Below are 15,520 nucleotides of genomic sequence, written 5' to 3'. Positions count from 1 at the left end.
CCAACAACACTCCCTCTGCTGTGCCGGCATGCACATCTTGGCGGAGATCTGGATCCACCGGTATTTGCGTCCCATTGCAAAAAATATTTATTTATTTTCACAACTCGATACTATTTGTCAGTCCCGGTGTCTGTCTGTGTGTGTGTGTGTAATTTTTACAAATTACAATTGCTTGCCATTGCCATTGCCCAGAAGGGGGTCATTTGACTACTTATGCTTCACATTTGACGACGTCACCCCGTTGTAAAAACCCCTGGGCGTTCTTAATAGCTTGATCTGTTTCACCATCCAATGTTAAAGGGTTAAACAAACATGCCATTTTTGGAGGTCTCCTGAAAAGTGAGGATTTTGGTACAAGGATTCTGCCCGACACCGACAATATGTGAATCTGCCTGCTGAATAAATCTGCCCCTGAGAGAACTGTCTCAAAAGTCAAGCAAAACAAAATGTTGACTTAATGTCAACAAATTGAAATAAACTTAATTTCGGTATTTCCGCTCATAAATATCAAAGTGATCCAACATGTACTTACAAACGTTTTTGATCAAATGTTAAGTAGTGTCACTATTTTCATTTATTTGGAGTTTGGTTTGGCTCATATGTAATTCAATTTAGGGCAATGAATCAAATGTGTAATATATGAAACTAGCAGTCAGAAAACTATATGAGCATGGCAAAACACTGTAATCACTTTTAAACAGGCAAATGCTGTAATATTGATATTTAAAATGCATTTGTACACATACAGGAGCTGATCATGGAAGAACAAAAGAAATTCCACTCAACTCCCCCCCACACACACACACTTGAAAGACTTGTAGGTTATTTAATCCAGAAGAGTCGTCATTAAGTCAGAAGCCACTTAATATGTTGGGTGAGAGGGCCTCACCAGTCTAGTACATTCCAAGTGTTTGATGCAGTTGAGATCAGAGCTCTGTGTGGGCCATTAGGTTCCACTGCCACACTCATCCAAACATATACCTTTATGGAGCTTGCTTTCGTCACGGGCGCACTGCCATATTGGAACAGAAAAAGGCCCTACTACAACTGTATTCCCCGCAAACTTGCAACAATATAATTGTCCAAAATATATTGGTAAGATGAAAATCACCATTTCTATCAATAATTGAAGAATTTTGACCCAAGTCCAAACTACAAATGTCTTGTCTTGTCATTTTGTGTTTTACTGCATGTTTCTACAAATGTTTTCAAATGTTCAAAATAAATAAGTTCCCTAAATTCTTTTCTAGGTAACTTAGGTAACATGACCAAATCATGAACCTGTAAATTAATAACGAAGTCAAACCCACTAATTTTTACTGAAATTGCTTAGCTCCACATAACAAAATCTGTCAAGTTATTCTCTAAATGGTTTCAAAATCAAATGCGTGATAATCAAGACAACATCAGTTTCTGTTACATCTAGGTCTGTATGTTTAGGTTATGGGTGTGTGTGACTGTGCGGACATGTGAACTTTGCAGGTCCCAGCACCACCTGTCAGGAGGACTCCTGTGCCAACATGGGGATTTGCATCCAGCAGTGGGAGAACTACACTTGTGACTGCTCCATGACTTCCTACACTGGGACGCAGTGCAATGACCGTGAGTGCTGATGTGACACACTTATATTACAACTTTCAAATCATGTTGAAAAAAATCACTGCAACGTGTCTAATTAGAAGCAGTACGGGACTTGAGTCACATGACTTGATTTGTGTCTGACTCGAGTCACAAAATTTAGGACTTGGGACTTTCTTGACTAAAGTTTATGAAAGACTTTGACACTTGTCTCTGTATTCAGGTTTACATCAGTTTTCAACATGGTATGCTATTTGTTTTGTTTATGAAAGATAAGGGGCGGCATGGCTCAGTGGTAGAGTGGTCGTTTCCCAAATGAGAGTTTGTGGGATCAATCCCCAGCCATTGTGACCATGTTGAAGTATCCTTGAGCAAGATACTGAACCCCCAGTTGCTCCTGATGCTGCGTCATCAGTAGGTAGATGAGGTGCAGTGTGAAGTGCTTTGAGTACCAAAAGGTAGAAAAGTGACGGTCCATTTACCATGAAAAAAAAATATTTTTTGTGTAGTGTGTGCAAACCTGGCAGCCCACCAGCATGCACAAGGAGCGCAGAACCCTCATGAGACATTAGTATTTGAAGTATTATTGATGGAGCTCCGTCACATTTAGATTCAAGGATTATATTTTGGAGGAAAACGGGAAAAAGAAAATGGGAAAATAAAAGGTTTGCATGGTGAAAAAATAAAATAAAAAATAAATGCACTAAATATGACGCCTAACTTCAGCCCTCACTACAAAACCCACAAAGACAGATAAACTGTCAACTTCAAAAATCAGCAATTCAAACCAGAATGGACTTGAAGAATGGAGTTTGTATTCATTCTCTCTCCAACCAGCACAATACCAGTGCGGTTAATATGCCCGTAGACTATAGTGCTGATGAGCTGTATTCCAATTTGAAACAGCATAAGAGTATGAAGCACAGGAATGTTGTAGACATTTCCTTAAAATTCAAATATTGCGTTAGTGGTATATGAGTTAAGGAGCCAAATCCACCGGTTTTTAGCCATCTCAGGGAGCGGGTATTTTGTCACTTCTGTGGACTGAAAATTACATCAAAACTGCTCAGGGCTCAGGTATCGACGAATCGCGGCTCAGCTTCAGAAAACAGGTCAGCCATGATTGATCGTCAACAGAAGTGACAAAATGGCCGCCCCCAGAGATGGCTAAAAAAGAGTGGGTTAACTCTTATTCCACAAACGCAATATTTATCAGAATGCCTTCAATTAGTGGGTTTGCATAGAACATATTCTTGACAAAAAATATGTTTGGGTTGACTTCCCCTTTAAAACTCAACTGCAAAAGCCATTTATCAAAAATAGCCAGAAACGCCGCCAGCTTCTCTGGACCCAAGCTCATCTATGGTGGACTAAAGTAGAAAAGTGTCCTGTGGTCTGATGAGTCCACATTTCGAATTGTTTTTGGAAATTGTGGACGTCGTGTCCTCTGGGCCAAAGAGGAAAAGAACCATCCAGACTGTTCAAAAGCCAGCATTTGTGATGTATGCGTGCCAAGGCCATGGGTAATTTACACATCTGTGACAGTACCATTAATGCTGAAGGGTACATACAAGTTTTGGAGAAACATCTGCTGCCATCGAAGCAACATCTTTTTAATGGATGCCCCTGCTTATTCCAATTTATTGCACATAACTCGAAAGGCTAGCAAGGTGCTTTAAATCAATGTGTCATTTCTGGTTCGACGTTGATGTAATTGAAGTCCGTATCCGCTTTTGGAAACTAGGTGGGAAACACTTGACAAAAATGGCAATTTTTTTTCCACCTGAATCCTCTCTGGCCTTCTCGTGAAATTCTTGAACATTATTATAGAATAATACCTTATCATGTGCTGAGACAGGGAGCATGGCTGGTCATAGTGCTGCTGTGTGTCATCTTGCTTTATTTTTTAATTTTTTTCCCCCCCTTCAAGCACGCATTGCATTTTAATGACGTCTGCGCCGTGCTAGTGTTTTTGGCCGAGGTTGCCAAATAATGGCCCTTTCTGCCTAATTAAGGCTCATTTACAGTGTGTTTAGCTGGGTTTTCTCCTTGTAGTCTAACAGGAGAAAACCTGGCACTCTTGAACAAAAATGAACTGCCGTTTGAAAACCGTTCATTGGCCCCAGAATGACCTCGTTCACAGATGTTCCCGAAGCACAAATACACTGCATTCAGTTTACGTTCACCCAAAATATGAACGAGTTTATCAACTTTGATTCATTGAACTTGTTGAGTTACAACAAATGTGTGTCACACACGGGCACTAACTTGTGGTGGAAGATGGTCTCCAAGTGTGCACTTCACAGCACAGATGTGCGATTGCCGAGTTCAACTTTAGATCGTGTGATGCTCCTTAGAAATTTACTTTACTTTGCGCACTTTGACCTCCTGCAAATCAGTTTCTTCTTCCCTGATGTCACGGTCTGTATGCCTCTGGCGTGCTGATTTTAAATAGAATGAAAGGAACCACTTCCATTGGCGGCGAATCAAGTTGGCTGTATGCAAAATACCCTGGTTTTTTTTTTAACTGCGCCAAGTTCCGTGCGTCTGCAAAAATGCCAAAACCCTTTTAATAGCGAGGTGGGCTTGCTGGTTGAGCAAACAGCCTGGAAAGTAACCAGAGCAATGTACTGGTTGGAAGAGAATTTTCTCCTTAGCTGGTCTTTCTGACTATCTTGGCGTGCACTACATCATTTTTTATGATCCTCAAGCTACCCCACTTTTACCTTTAGCACTGGCAAGAAGGACAGGCCAGAACGGTGTGTTCCTACCATCAGGTTCCAAAAGACTTAATGCTTGGTTTCAGAAAGTGCAGGTCAATAAAAGTAGTTTTGAACAAACTGCTCTTCTAATTCTGTTGACTGTAACATCTGTGGTGTGATTAAATTTGTCCCGTGGCTCATTAGGTACACTGTGGGAAGAGATCTAATTTCACGTAATTTGGTCCAAAAATTATTTACTGCAAATAATGTCTTTTTCCAATCAATGCCAGCGAACAATCCACTAGATGGCAGAAGATACAAAATTAACCAGCGTATCCACTTTTTCTGAAATTTAGTGTTTGTTGGGGTGTCATGAGATTTTTGCTAATGTATCTGTTGTGGAGGTTCACAAGGCAATGGCATTTTTGTGTAAGGGTTGTGCCTTTCTGATGAGTCTTGCATTAATCAGTTGCAAGAGGTAAAATAACACAAGCGCAATTTTTTTTAAAAAGTGAAAGAGAGAGAGGGAGGGACTGTGTTTTCAATGCTTACACATACATCACCAAGGCCATTTCATTTGAACTGTGCAATGCTTATATTAGGAAGGTTATCAAATCTTGGGGATTATGTTAATGTTAACGTGACAGCACCAGCAATACAATTTTGCTGATGCACTTTCTTGCAGCTTATCTTTTAGCTTTAATAGAAGTATAATAATGTATATAATGTATAATGTTAATAACAACATAAATCACAGAATTTATAGACCTGGCTTGGGCTTTAAAACAACATTTATAGCAATGGTTGTCCATTAGTACAGTGGCCCGGTCCTCGAGTACCTTCCAAAGAGGATTGTACGTAAGGCTGTGTGATAATATGATTAACAATCGTGGTATTTCGGTGACCAGCTGTGAGCATATTTACTCGCTCAGATCAATGTGTGTGCCAATCAGAGTTGAACATTTCCAGTTTTACTTATGCAAGCAAGTACAGTGCTTCTCTCTCTTGGAGCTTAGGGGCGCTTGACCAATATATAGGGGGGCTGAGAAAATAATCGATGTTCATCACCTCACTTTATTCAGAGGTGCTTATTTTTGCTTTCAATGAAAGGATGATACAGAACAAGCAGAGCTGGGCACTTGACCCTTTTTTGCCCATCCAGCTGCGACCCTCCAACCCCACCCCCCCCAAAAAAACGTGCACGATGCCCCCACGGGAGGGATGCTAACGGAAGAGGTTTATTTAAAGACAATTAGCTGGCTATCTTATTATTCAAACCCGCTGCGGATAGGCTTTAAACGCGCCACTTACTCACGTACTTACCCATGTAGTGTATGGACCTACTTTTCCAGGCGTAGTTATTCGCCCTGTGATTTCTTCAGTGCACCGTGACGTGCGCGGAGTGATATAATTTCAAGTGTTATCAGTGATTCAACTCGTCTGTGAATGAATGCCGTTTAGGCAATAAAAAGAAGCTGAGCTCCGAGACTTCTCCAAGTTATTAAGTTGTGAAAGACACAACAACCCAGCTGCGTGTACTTACTTCCATTGCGAGCCATGGGGTTGGTTTTGTCATATTTTATTTAATTTTTTGGGTCCAACAGACAAGTCTGCAAGCAACAAGTTACGTATTTTCCACACTCCCCACCTTCATACTTCCCTGCCTTCAAAGTAAAAGCATTGCAGCAAACCACTACACAGCAGGTTTGCTACGGCGTTTTTCCGGAAGTAGGAAAGTGCATGATGTGCCAGTGTCATACTTGGGTGCTGCGCGCAGCTTGATTTTCCTCCCGGACACAATTTGTTTTGAAAGAAGCCTAAAAATAAGCCTTTCACCGAGTAGGCTGGGAAGAAATTTGGCCCCCTCGCGAGCACGTCACACGCATGAGGGCCGATTAGTGGGCCGGACTAAAATTCACTTCCGGCCATGCTTATTCCAGCCATGTTTTTCAAATTTGTCACCTCCCCACCCCTCCGCCCCAAAAATGGGCGTCCGGCCGAGCCGGAGGGTCCACCCGTTCCGGCCCAGGGACGGACTGCCCAGCTCTGAGAACAAGTATACTTGATATAAAAGTATTTTAAACTAAATGTGGCCAAACATTAAACACGAACATTAAACAAAATAATTAAGACTAATTCAAGTGACCACAGGGCAATGGCAAAATCTTAAAGTTAAAGCAAACATATTTTTATCAAGAATATGTTCCCAGCAGTGTTACTCGTTGAAAAACAGCATTCTGATCAATATTGTGTTTGTGGAATATGAGTTAAGCAGCAAAACCCACCCATTTTAGCCATCTCAGGGGGCGGCCATTTTGTCATTTTCAGTCAGCCGAGGTGACAAAATGGCCGCCCCCTGAGATGGCTAAAAACGGGTGGATTAACTCTTATTCCACAAACGTAATATTTGTCAGAATGCCTTGTTTCAACTACTGCGATCGCATAGAATTTATTCTTGAAAAAAATATGTTTGTGTTGACTTCCACTTTAAGTTTACATTGTTACATTGTACAACTACATTGAGTCTCTCAAATTTGTAGAAAACAAGAAAGGTAAAAAGATTTTTGCCAAATACAAGGTATGTATTTATTTAAATGTTGTGTAAAATGTGTGATCTTTCTGATAATGATATACCTGAACTGAATGTCTGATTTGTACATATTTCCTTTGTCTGCACTCATTTGTTGTTATAAGCCTATGTTATTAAATGTCATTCAAGAAAGTTGCTTTCAAGTTAATTCACCCTGCCCCTCTTCGCGTATTATTTTTTATTCATTTTAATTTACTCCTCTTTCCTTTAGACTTGAAATGAATAATTCAGAGTAATAATTTGTTCATTAGTATTATATAGGATGTGAATTTTCACCCGATTTTTGGCGCCCTTACAGTACTTGGCACCCTTAGCTAGCATCTGACTATCTCACTTCATGGGCGAGCCGACCCTGCCAGCGGCTGTCAGTCAGTACAGGGCAAAATAGCAGCCCCCAAAGATGGATAAAAACAGGTATTTTTATTTTCTGCTTAGTCCAAATCCCACAAACTCAATAATAATTACAATACCATGTTTAGACTAATGGGGCACATACAACATAGTATTGCACAGACAGTTTTTGACTTGACGTCTACATTAATGAGAGAGACTAGGACACTGAGTATAATTGGCCCATTATCTCCACAAAGTAAACTGCCTTCAATTGTTCACGATATGCTGCCACACTCATGCTGTCGTATCCTTAAAAATTAAAAGTTCTCCTGCTCTGCTCAGCTGGAACCACGTACATCTTTGGCAAAGGAGGAGGCCTTATAACATTCAAGTGGCCGGCCAATGAGAGACCAAGCACCAGGACTGACAGGCTGACTGTTGGCTTTAGTACCTCGCTCAAAGATGGCATCCTTGTCAGAATCGACAGCGCTCCTGGTCTGGGGGACTATCTCATGCTACACATCGTAAGTTCATAGCCTAGTCATTGCTTTTTTGCTGCGAAGCTCCTGAACCAAATGTCATACTCCAGGAATGCAAGAAGGATTACAATGTTTTTTGTTTTTTTTTCAATTCAAGTCAATCAGGTGTTTTCAGAGTGCGGGACTGTGAGCCTGCACACTAAGTACTTGATGTGGAAGTGTTACTTACCGATACAGTGTCCTGACCGTAACCTCGTTTTGGAAAATGAACCATAGCTGAACTTGAGAGTCAGGCCTGCTTGTCCTACATTAGTTAGGTTAATCACATTGTGGAAGATGTTGTAACTGCAAAAGAAAGACCGGCTTCATATTTTTGTCACTTACGCATGGTTAAATCACCAGGTGTCTAGTGTACGTGGACAGATAAATGACTCTATGGTGCGCCCTGGTGGACACTACTCAAAGCGCAATCCCCCTCATCGTTTCCAGTGACATTTAGTCTCACAAAACGTACTTAAAGTACAGTATAGCCTAACTCACATTTTTCACATTATAATTTGTTTTGCAAAGTCGTTGCAATAATTATTTCACGAATTCAGATGTATTACATAATTATCATTATCCAAGTGAACCGCTCGCCTGACTTTCGTGCAAGCGGCATGTATTCACTTCGCACTCAGTGACGGTGTAAATATGAAAGCTTGTTTAACTCACTATGGGCACTGTGACTGACTGCACAGTAAATTTGGAAGGGTAAATTTTTCTATAAAAATATTATTATATTTGGTCCCAGTCCAAACATAGTAAAATTTACACTGAGAAGAGAGTAAAATATTCATTAAAAATGTTACTCTAAAATTGGTAGATACATTTTTACAGTCATAATTGTTTTTCCTCTAATTTTGTTGTATTTAAACATTTTAGAATACAGTCGTCTCCTCCGGCCTTGCTGTTTTTTTTTTCTTTAGCAATATATACATTCTAAAAAAATGTGATAAGGAAGGTTTTTGACTTAATTGTACTAGTATTAGTTTATTAAAAAGAAGTCACTCAAACGCTGAGGAACTACCCCACAACCTTCAGGTTGGAGACGGCCACTCTACCACCTTTGATTTTTTTTTTTTTTTTGTATTTTTTTTTTTTAAATAAACGAATACTATAGAAGTAACATACACTCAAAAACTCTCCATGTAAAATTTACTTAGAATTTCTGAGTGAACATTTTTTATTAGGTTTTTTTAAAGTAAATATCACTCCCAATTGTTTTCAGTGGATGAGGGGTGGGAGTAAATCTTCGGAATGGATGAACTAGTACATTTTGATTTTCAGTAATTATCATGAGTGACAAATATTATTCCAATAGTAAGGCCGTGTTTATTTAAAACATCAACTGTTCTTGTGTTTGTTTGTTTGTTTGTTTGTTTGATTTTAGCAACAAGGCAAAATTGGTGTGACATTCAACATTGGGACAGTAGATATCAGTGTACAGGAGGGCAGTACTCCAGTGAATGATGGAAAGTATCATGTGGTCCGCTTCACCAGAAATGGTGGTAATGCTACGCTGCAAGTTGATAACTGGTCCATCAATGAACACTTCCCGACAGGTACCAACTCACAAACCTCACTAATATAGAAACAACTGTTGTTTGTAGTGTGTAAAATTTTCACTGCTGTTTCTGATATTTTGGTCTATTACTGATTTCTATTTTCAAGACTAAATAAAGAAACGGCGATAGGTTCATTTTATAATGTACATTTTTGGTAGGACTACACGATATTGGACAAACATGGGATATGTGATATGGGTGTTGATTTTTGTGATATTGAATATGTAACTGAAGAAATTACATTTTTATTATTTAAAGTGGAAGTCAACGCAAATTTTTTTTTTCAAGAATACGTTCTATGCAAGCCCACTAGTTGGAACAGGGCATTCTGATAAACATTGCGTTTGTGGAATAAGTGTTAATCCACCCGTTTTTTGCCATCTCTGGGGGCGGACATTTTGTCTTCTGTCGACTGAAAATGACATCACAACTGCTCACAACGACCAATCATGGCTCAGATTCAGAAAACAGGTCAGCCGTGATTGGTCGTTGTGAGCAGTTGTGATGTAATTGTCAGTCGACAGAAGACAAAATGGCCGCAAATATTGCGTTTGTGGAACATAAGTTAAGCAGCAAAATGCACTCATTTTTAGCCATCTCTGGGGGCAGCCACAGAAGTGACAAAAATGAGTGGAGTAACTCTTATCACACAAACAGAATATTAATCAGAATGCCGTGTTTCAACTAGTGGGCCTGCTGGGAACATATTCTTGAAAAAATGTCTTTCAAACATATTTTTTTCAAGAATATGTGGAGTGGAGTAACTCTTATCCCACAAACAGAATATTAATCAGAATGCCGTGTTTCAACTAGTGGGCCTGCTGGGAATATATTCTTGAAAAAATGTGTTTCAAATATATTTTTTTCAAGAATATGTTATTTGCTGATCCATCTCAGTGGCCGCCCACTGAGATGGCTAAAAAGGGGTGGATTTTGCTGCTTATCTCATTTTATAGTAATCAAATTGCCTTGTTTCAACTAGTGGGCGTGCTGGGAACATATTCTTGAAAAAAATATTGTTGGGTTGATTTCCACTTTAAGCATCATCATCACTTTTCTCCTGCCACCTGCTTGTAGTATAACAGTACAACAGTACAGCCACAATGACAAACTCATTGTTAGTAATATCTTTATGATCTGGATTGGATCTAAGATTCAGACCAGTATTCTCACCTTAACGGAGTAGTCAGTCATGGTTCACCTGATTTCTGGGTTTGGTCATGGTACGCCCGCAAGCTGAGCCGTTAGGCACCGCCCCCTGAGCTGGATAAAAACCTGTGGATTTTGCTGCTTATTAATATGCCACAAATATGTTAATCTGAGTACCCTCCCATTTAGACTTGTGGGCCACATAGAACATATTTTTGTAAAGGACATTTTTGACTTGACTTCCCCTTAAAATAACAGCCTTTGATGTCCGAGCTCAACTTTCCATACAAACTCTGTCCATTACAGATGTCCATTCAATGGGGTGGGGCGGGGGGTGTAATAATAATTAATTACAGGTAGATAAATTGATCGTGTTTATGTTTGTCTGGATGATAACTAAATCTCTGTAAATGTTTCGTTAAAGGGAACAGTGATATTGAACGGTATCAAATGGCCAATAAGAAAATTCCTTTCAAGTATGCCAGGCCAGTAGAAGAATGGCTACAAGAAAAAGGTATTTGCAAACAATTTTGCTCTTTAATATGTGTTTACATTCCTCATATAGGGGCCATTTCTCTGAATCATTTGCTTGTTGTAACTCTTTAGAAATCAATTTAAAGTTCTGTCTTTTTACTCAAATCTGAATCAGATTTGAACTACTCAAAATGCATATTGACCCATGTCAGGCATCACATTTTTAATGTCATTATTTTATGTACCAAAACTCCTCATTTGAGTAACAGGAGTGCGTTGTTTTAGCATAAAATGAGCAAATACTTGAAATGTAGCCAGCCACATGGCATTTATGCTAATATATTTCGTCGCTGTCCTGTGAAAAACACCCATTCAGTTTTGTCATTTTTAAAAAATGTTCACGTTAATGGGATGTCCGTAACCTGCAAAGCTCTTTTTTTTCTGCTTTTAATATATGTGTTTGTCTCATCTAGGACGGCAGCTAACCATCTTCAACACTCAAGCCACAGTTGCAATTGGTGGAAGTGATCGTGGCCGGCCGTTTCAGGGTCAACTGTCTGGTCTTTATTACAATGGTCTCAAGGTGTTGAACATGGCTGCTGAGAGCAACCTTAATGTCAAGATAAATGGGAGTGTGAGGCTGGTTGGTGATGTCCCCAGCGGGGCAGGCTCAACCAAGTCCACTGCCATGCCTTCGGATGGCTCCACTACTTTCGTTGAGACTACCACCATGATGTCCACCACCACCACACGGAAACACAGGTCCTCTTCAACGGTATGCGTTCAATACCTCATATACATAACAGCTAAACAACACATTTAGAAAGTATTCACAACTCTAGAAAGGATCCATATGAACACCTCAATCGGAATAAAAAGGCAGAAACCGAATGGAGTTTTATTCAGATTCACAGGAGTGGTGTATTCCTTTTGCCAATCTGAATGAGCATCACGTAAAAGGTTCGATCGGATGATCTTATCATTAACAATGACATCATTGCAAAAACGTCTGGGGAAAAACACTATCAAGCCATGATCATCTGTATAGTTCATATGTCTGATGCTGTACAGAAATAAACCTTGAGTGAAGATCTTTTCAAAAGTGATGAAATAATCTGCAGTATTGTGTGTGTGTGTGTGTGTGTGTGTTTTTTTTATGTGTCCTGGCTTGTGGGGGTCTTTGTTGCTGTTGACAATCAACTTCTGATCAAGAAGCATGCAACAGATGACATTGTGTCATCTGCGGAGTGTTCCAGTGACGATGAAGATCTAGAGGAGTGTGAAACTGGTCATCCAGGTGGGCTAGGTTAGTTTGCATTTGCTTGCTTTCTATGTGCGTTCATGCATCAGCACCAGTATGGATGATGGCAGTCTCAAAGCATCACATCCCCATGGTTAGACAAAGTGTAACTTAATTTGAAAATTTGTAACTGGCTATTCAGAGCTCCGTTTGTTATCTTGCAAGTAGTATTCAGAAGAGCATAAGATCATTACTGTCATGAACTACACTTGCACATGGGGTCATCCAAAGTGGTCAACATGGTCACGCACACACATACAAATTTCGCCTGCTGAAATAAAAAAAAAAAAAAAAAAAGTGAGCGTATACATCCAAAACGAGTGAAATTTGTATCAAAGTGAACCATTATGAGCCAGTGATGCTGCCATTCATCATTTTCCTTCTTTTTAAACAGTACATTTTATTGATTTGTTTGAAGATACCCATTATCTTTTGTAGGTTTTTTTTTAATCACTTCATATTCACATTTAATTGTCCATATTTGTAGTAGATGCTTGCATTTTTGCTTTAAAGAGAGAGAGAACAGAGAGAACAGATATCATTGAATTTCTGTGTATATATTTTTTTTCATTTTTGGGTTTTACTTCCAAGTGTAGTTGTTATTCTCTTTTTGCAACTAAATACAAAAACAATACATTAAGCAGTCTTTTTTTTTCTAAATCGAGAATATATTTGAAAGGATTTGGGAATTTCCACATTTTATGATTGTTACTTTTACCAAAATTGAACAACAACAAAAAGGTGTTATATAAAAGTCAAGGTCATATTTTTTTCTCTCTCTCTTGTCAGACAACTAGCCTGACAAACAGTTGGCCATTCCCAATTTCTTTTAAAGAGTATGCAGGAGATTATCATGTGAATGACTTAAACGATGTGCTGTGTTTTCTGAAATTCATGGGGATTTGTGAAGAAAGACAAAGACAGGGCCCCTGTCATCCAATCATGTTTACACAGAAATTCATGCCATCCTAACCCTGACATTATTTTGATGTTGACAGTGGCATGCTCGGTGGATTCAAAATAGACTTTTCTGTTCGTATTTTCCTTTCTTTGCTCAGTCAGTAGTATTATTACCCATTTTGCATTTTCTCTATTTGGTGACCATATGTCTGCTAGTTGTTTATATGGACATATTTTCGTTTCATCAGGCATGGCATTACAGTCCATAGTTTTCATAGGTTTGCTTCGGCTTTTGTAGCATGCTGATGAAAATGTTCTTTTTTTTTTTTCAAGTCGAATGATTTTTTTCATTTATTTAATTTTTTTTAAACAAACAACCTTTAAAGCCAAAAGTAAATCCAATTGATGACACTTTCATTTGAGTGAAAAAAAAACTTGAAAAGAAATTGCCCTTCCATTCTCATACTGTACTACAATTGACCACACATTTTGCACTTCACCATCACAGGTATGGAACAGTATGTTGAAAAAAAAAAAGAAAAAAAACGTTTCCAATTGTTGTATGTTATGATGATTGGTACTATGGTTTTGAAAACTCTTCATTTTGCTCAGAATGAATTTTGCTCATCAATGTGCATGATCATTTTTACTAGTCAAAATTGCTTTCTCTGCATTTGCATTTTAGCTAAAAAACATTTTTGCAGTCACAGCAACATCAAATGCAAACCCTGCATTATCTTTATTTTTGGTGTGTTTTTCTTCTTTGGTTCTCAACTTGTTTAGTGATACTGTTCTCTGTTATCCATCTGTTGTGTCCTTAATTGATCAATTTCATAAGATGGCAATTAGGAATCCTTATATTTGATTAAGTGACCAGTGAGCACAAAACAACAAATAGCAAACACTCATTTCTGGCATAATACTGCACAATATGATTTCTATTCATTATACAAGTACAAAAACACCTTCAGGTCAGCAAATTGCCCACATTTCAAGTGCAATCCATATAAAACATTTATCAAACGCTTTGCCTTTAAATGAAAGTATAGGTCGGAGCAGATAGAAAATATTTAATTAAGAAAACTTGACAGGAACACTCAAATATGAGATGAGATGCATTGCTTCAGTCTGCGACCCATTTCACCACGGTTATTGGAGGCCAGAGGAAAAATAAATACAAGTGATAACCCATAGCCAGGTATGAAGCATGAAAATTAACGGCTTCATTGATAATGAAGAATTTGGTTGATTGCGTGAAATTGACTATTGATTAATCGTGTCTTGACAAAATGGAGACTACAAGGCCGCAACTATAGCAGAGGCACTGTTGATTGAGTCTCAACTAGTTTTTTGGTCGAACGAAAACAGCATGTCATTGGCTATTAGAAATTCAGAAATCCTCGTTGACCTCTGCTCATAAATCTGTACCATCTGTAATGGGCATTGAAACAGGAGCTCACAACAGTCATAGAGATATTTGAAAAGTAATGCAAGTTGAGAAGAATTTGGTAAATGACATTGTTAATTTTCCAACCCTAACCACAATAGACATCTACAAAACAGCCAACACAAAAATGAGTGCTCAGATTTTCATCAATCCCTGCTCAATGCCATCTCATGGAATTTTTCTCAAATTTATTCCCACAGCTTCACGTGCCGTCCAAAAAAGCCTGGGTTGAATGCATATGAATGTCAAAGGACACAACATCCCTTTAAAAGTGTGTATCCATAATACCTTTCACAGTTCTCTCTAGTTAAAAATGAGCAATGTTACTCAATTGTTTAGAAAACAATTAAAGGCTTCAAAAGTAATCGTTATTTGATCGTCTTCAAAATATTGAATATAATAATGTTTCAACCAAAAATGTAGAGTCAAATGGACAAATATACATATACCTATTTATGTATAGAAATTTTCATTTTATGGCACACGCAAACGATGATTTGACAATATTCACAAGGCCGTAACTCATATATTCTATTTGGCTGTATTCAGGCTTTTAAATGAGTCTTGGTCTGCTCAAGAGTAAGACTGTGGTTTTCTCTGAGTCTGCTTCTTAATTGTTTACACGCAACATGAAAACTCTTAGATTAACATCTCGTGCTGGTGCTCCTGCTCTCGCTACACGAAAACATGTTTCAGGCACTGACAAGTTTCATGCAGGCTGGAGTGCTGAAATTAAAAGTGCTGTTCAATGAAATGAATGTGTTTAAGTTCAGGCCCGAGTAGAAACCTCACCTGGGAATTGTTTTTAACCAATGCATATTGTGTCTTATGGATATGCACTTTAAAGTTGTCATTTGACATTTATCGTACATGACATAATGTACTGTGCAGTGGAAATGGGCAACACACCCCTTTTGTAATGTTTAATAGTTTCGTGTTAATTAGTTGTAGTGTGCCCAAT

General features: G+C 38.6%; 1 protein-coding gene across 1 annotated transcript in view; it reads left to right on the top strand.

Moving 5' to 3' along the window:
• The window catches only part of nrxn3a (neurexin 3a), an 81,711-nt gene that overhangs the window by 56,158 nt on the left and 10,033 nt on the right, over positions 1–15,520 (top strand). Inside the window, exons 15-20 of the mRNA XM_086050052.1 lie at positions 1,483–1,602; positions 7,546–7,727; positions 9,115–9,286; positions 10,863–10,952; positions 11,386–11,687; positions 12,125–12,218. Coding sequence (XP_085906178.1) covers positions 1,483–1,602; positions 7,546–7,727; positions 9,115–9,286; positions 10,863–10,952; positions 11,386–11,687; positions 12,125–12,218 — 960 coding nt within the window. The remainder of the gene's footprint in view (positions 1–1,482; positions 1,603–7,545; positions 7,728–9,114; positions 9,287–10,862; positions 10,953–11,385; positions 11,688–12,124; positions 12,219–15,520) is intronic.

The sequence above is a fragment of the Filicampus tigris genome, chromosome 13 (assembly GCF_054856515.1).
Source record: "Filicampus tigris isolate MCC_2025a chromosome 13, RoL_Ftig_1.0, whole genome shotgun sequence".
Lineage (NCBI taxonomy): Eukaryota > Metazoa > Chordata > Actinopteri > Syngnathiformes > Syngnathidae > Filicampus > Filicampus tigris.
The sequence above is the reverse complement of the archived record's forward strand: the minus strand, read 5'-3'. Positions and strand labels throughout refer to the sequence as shown.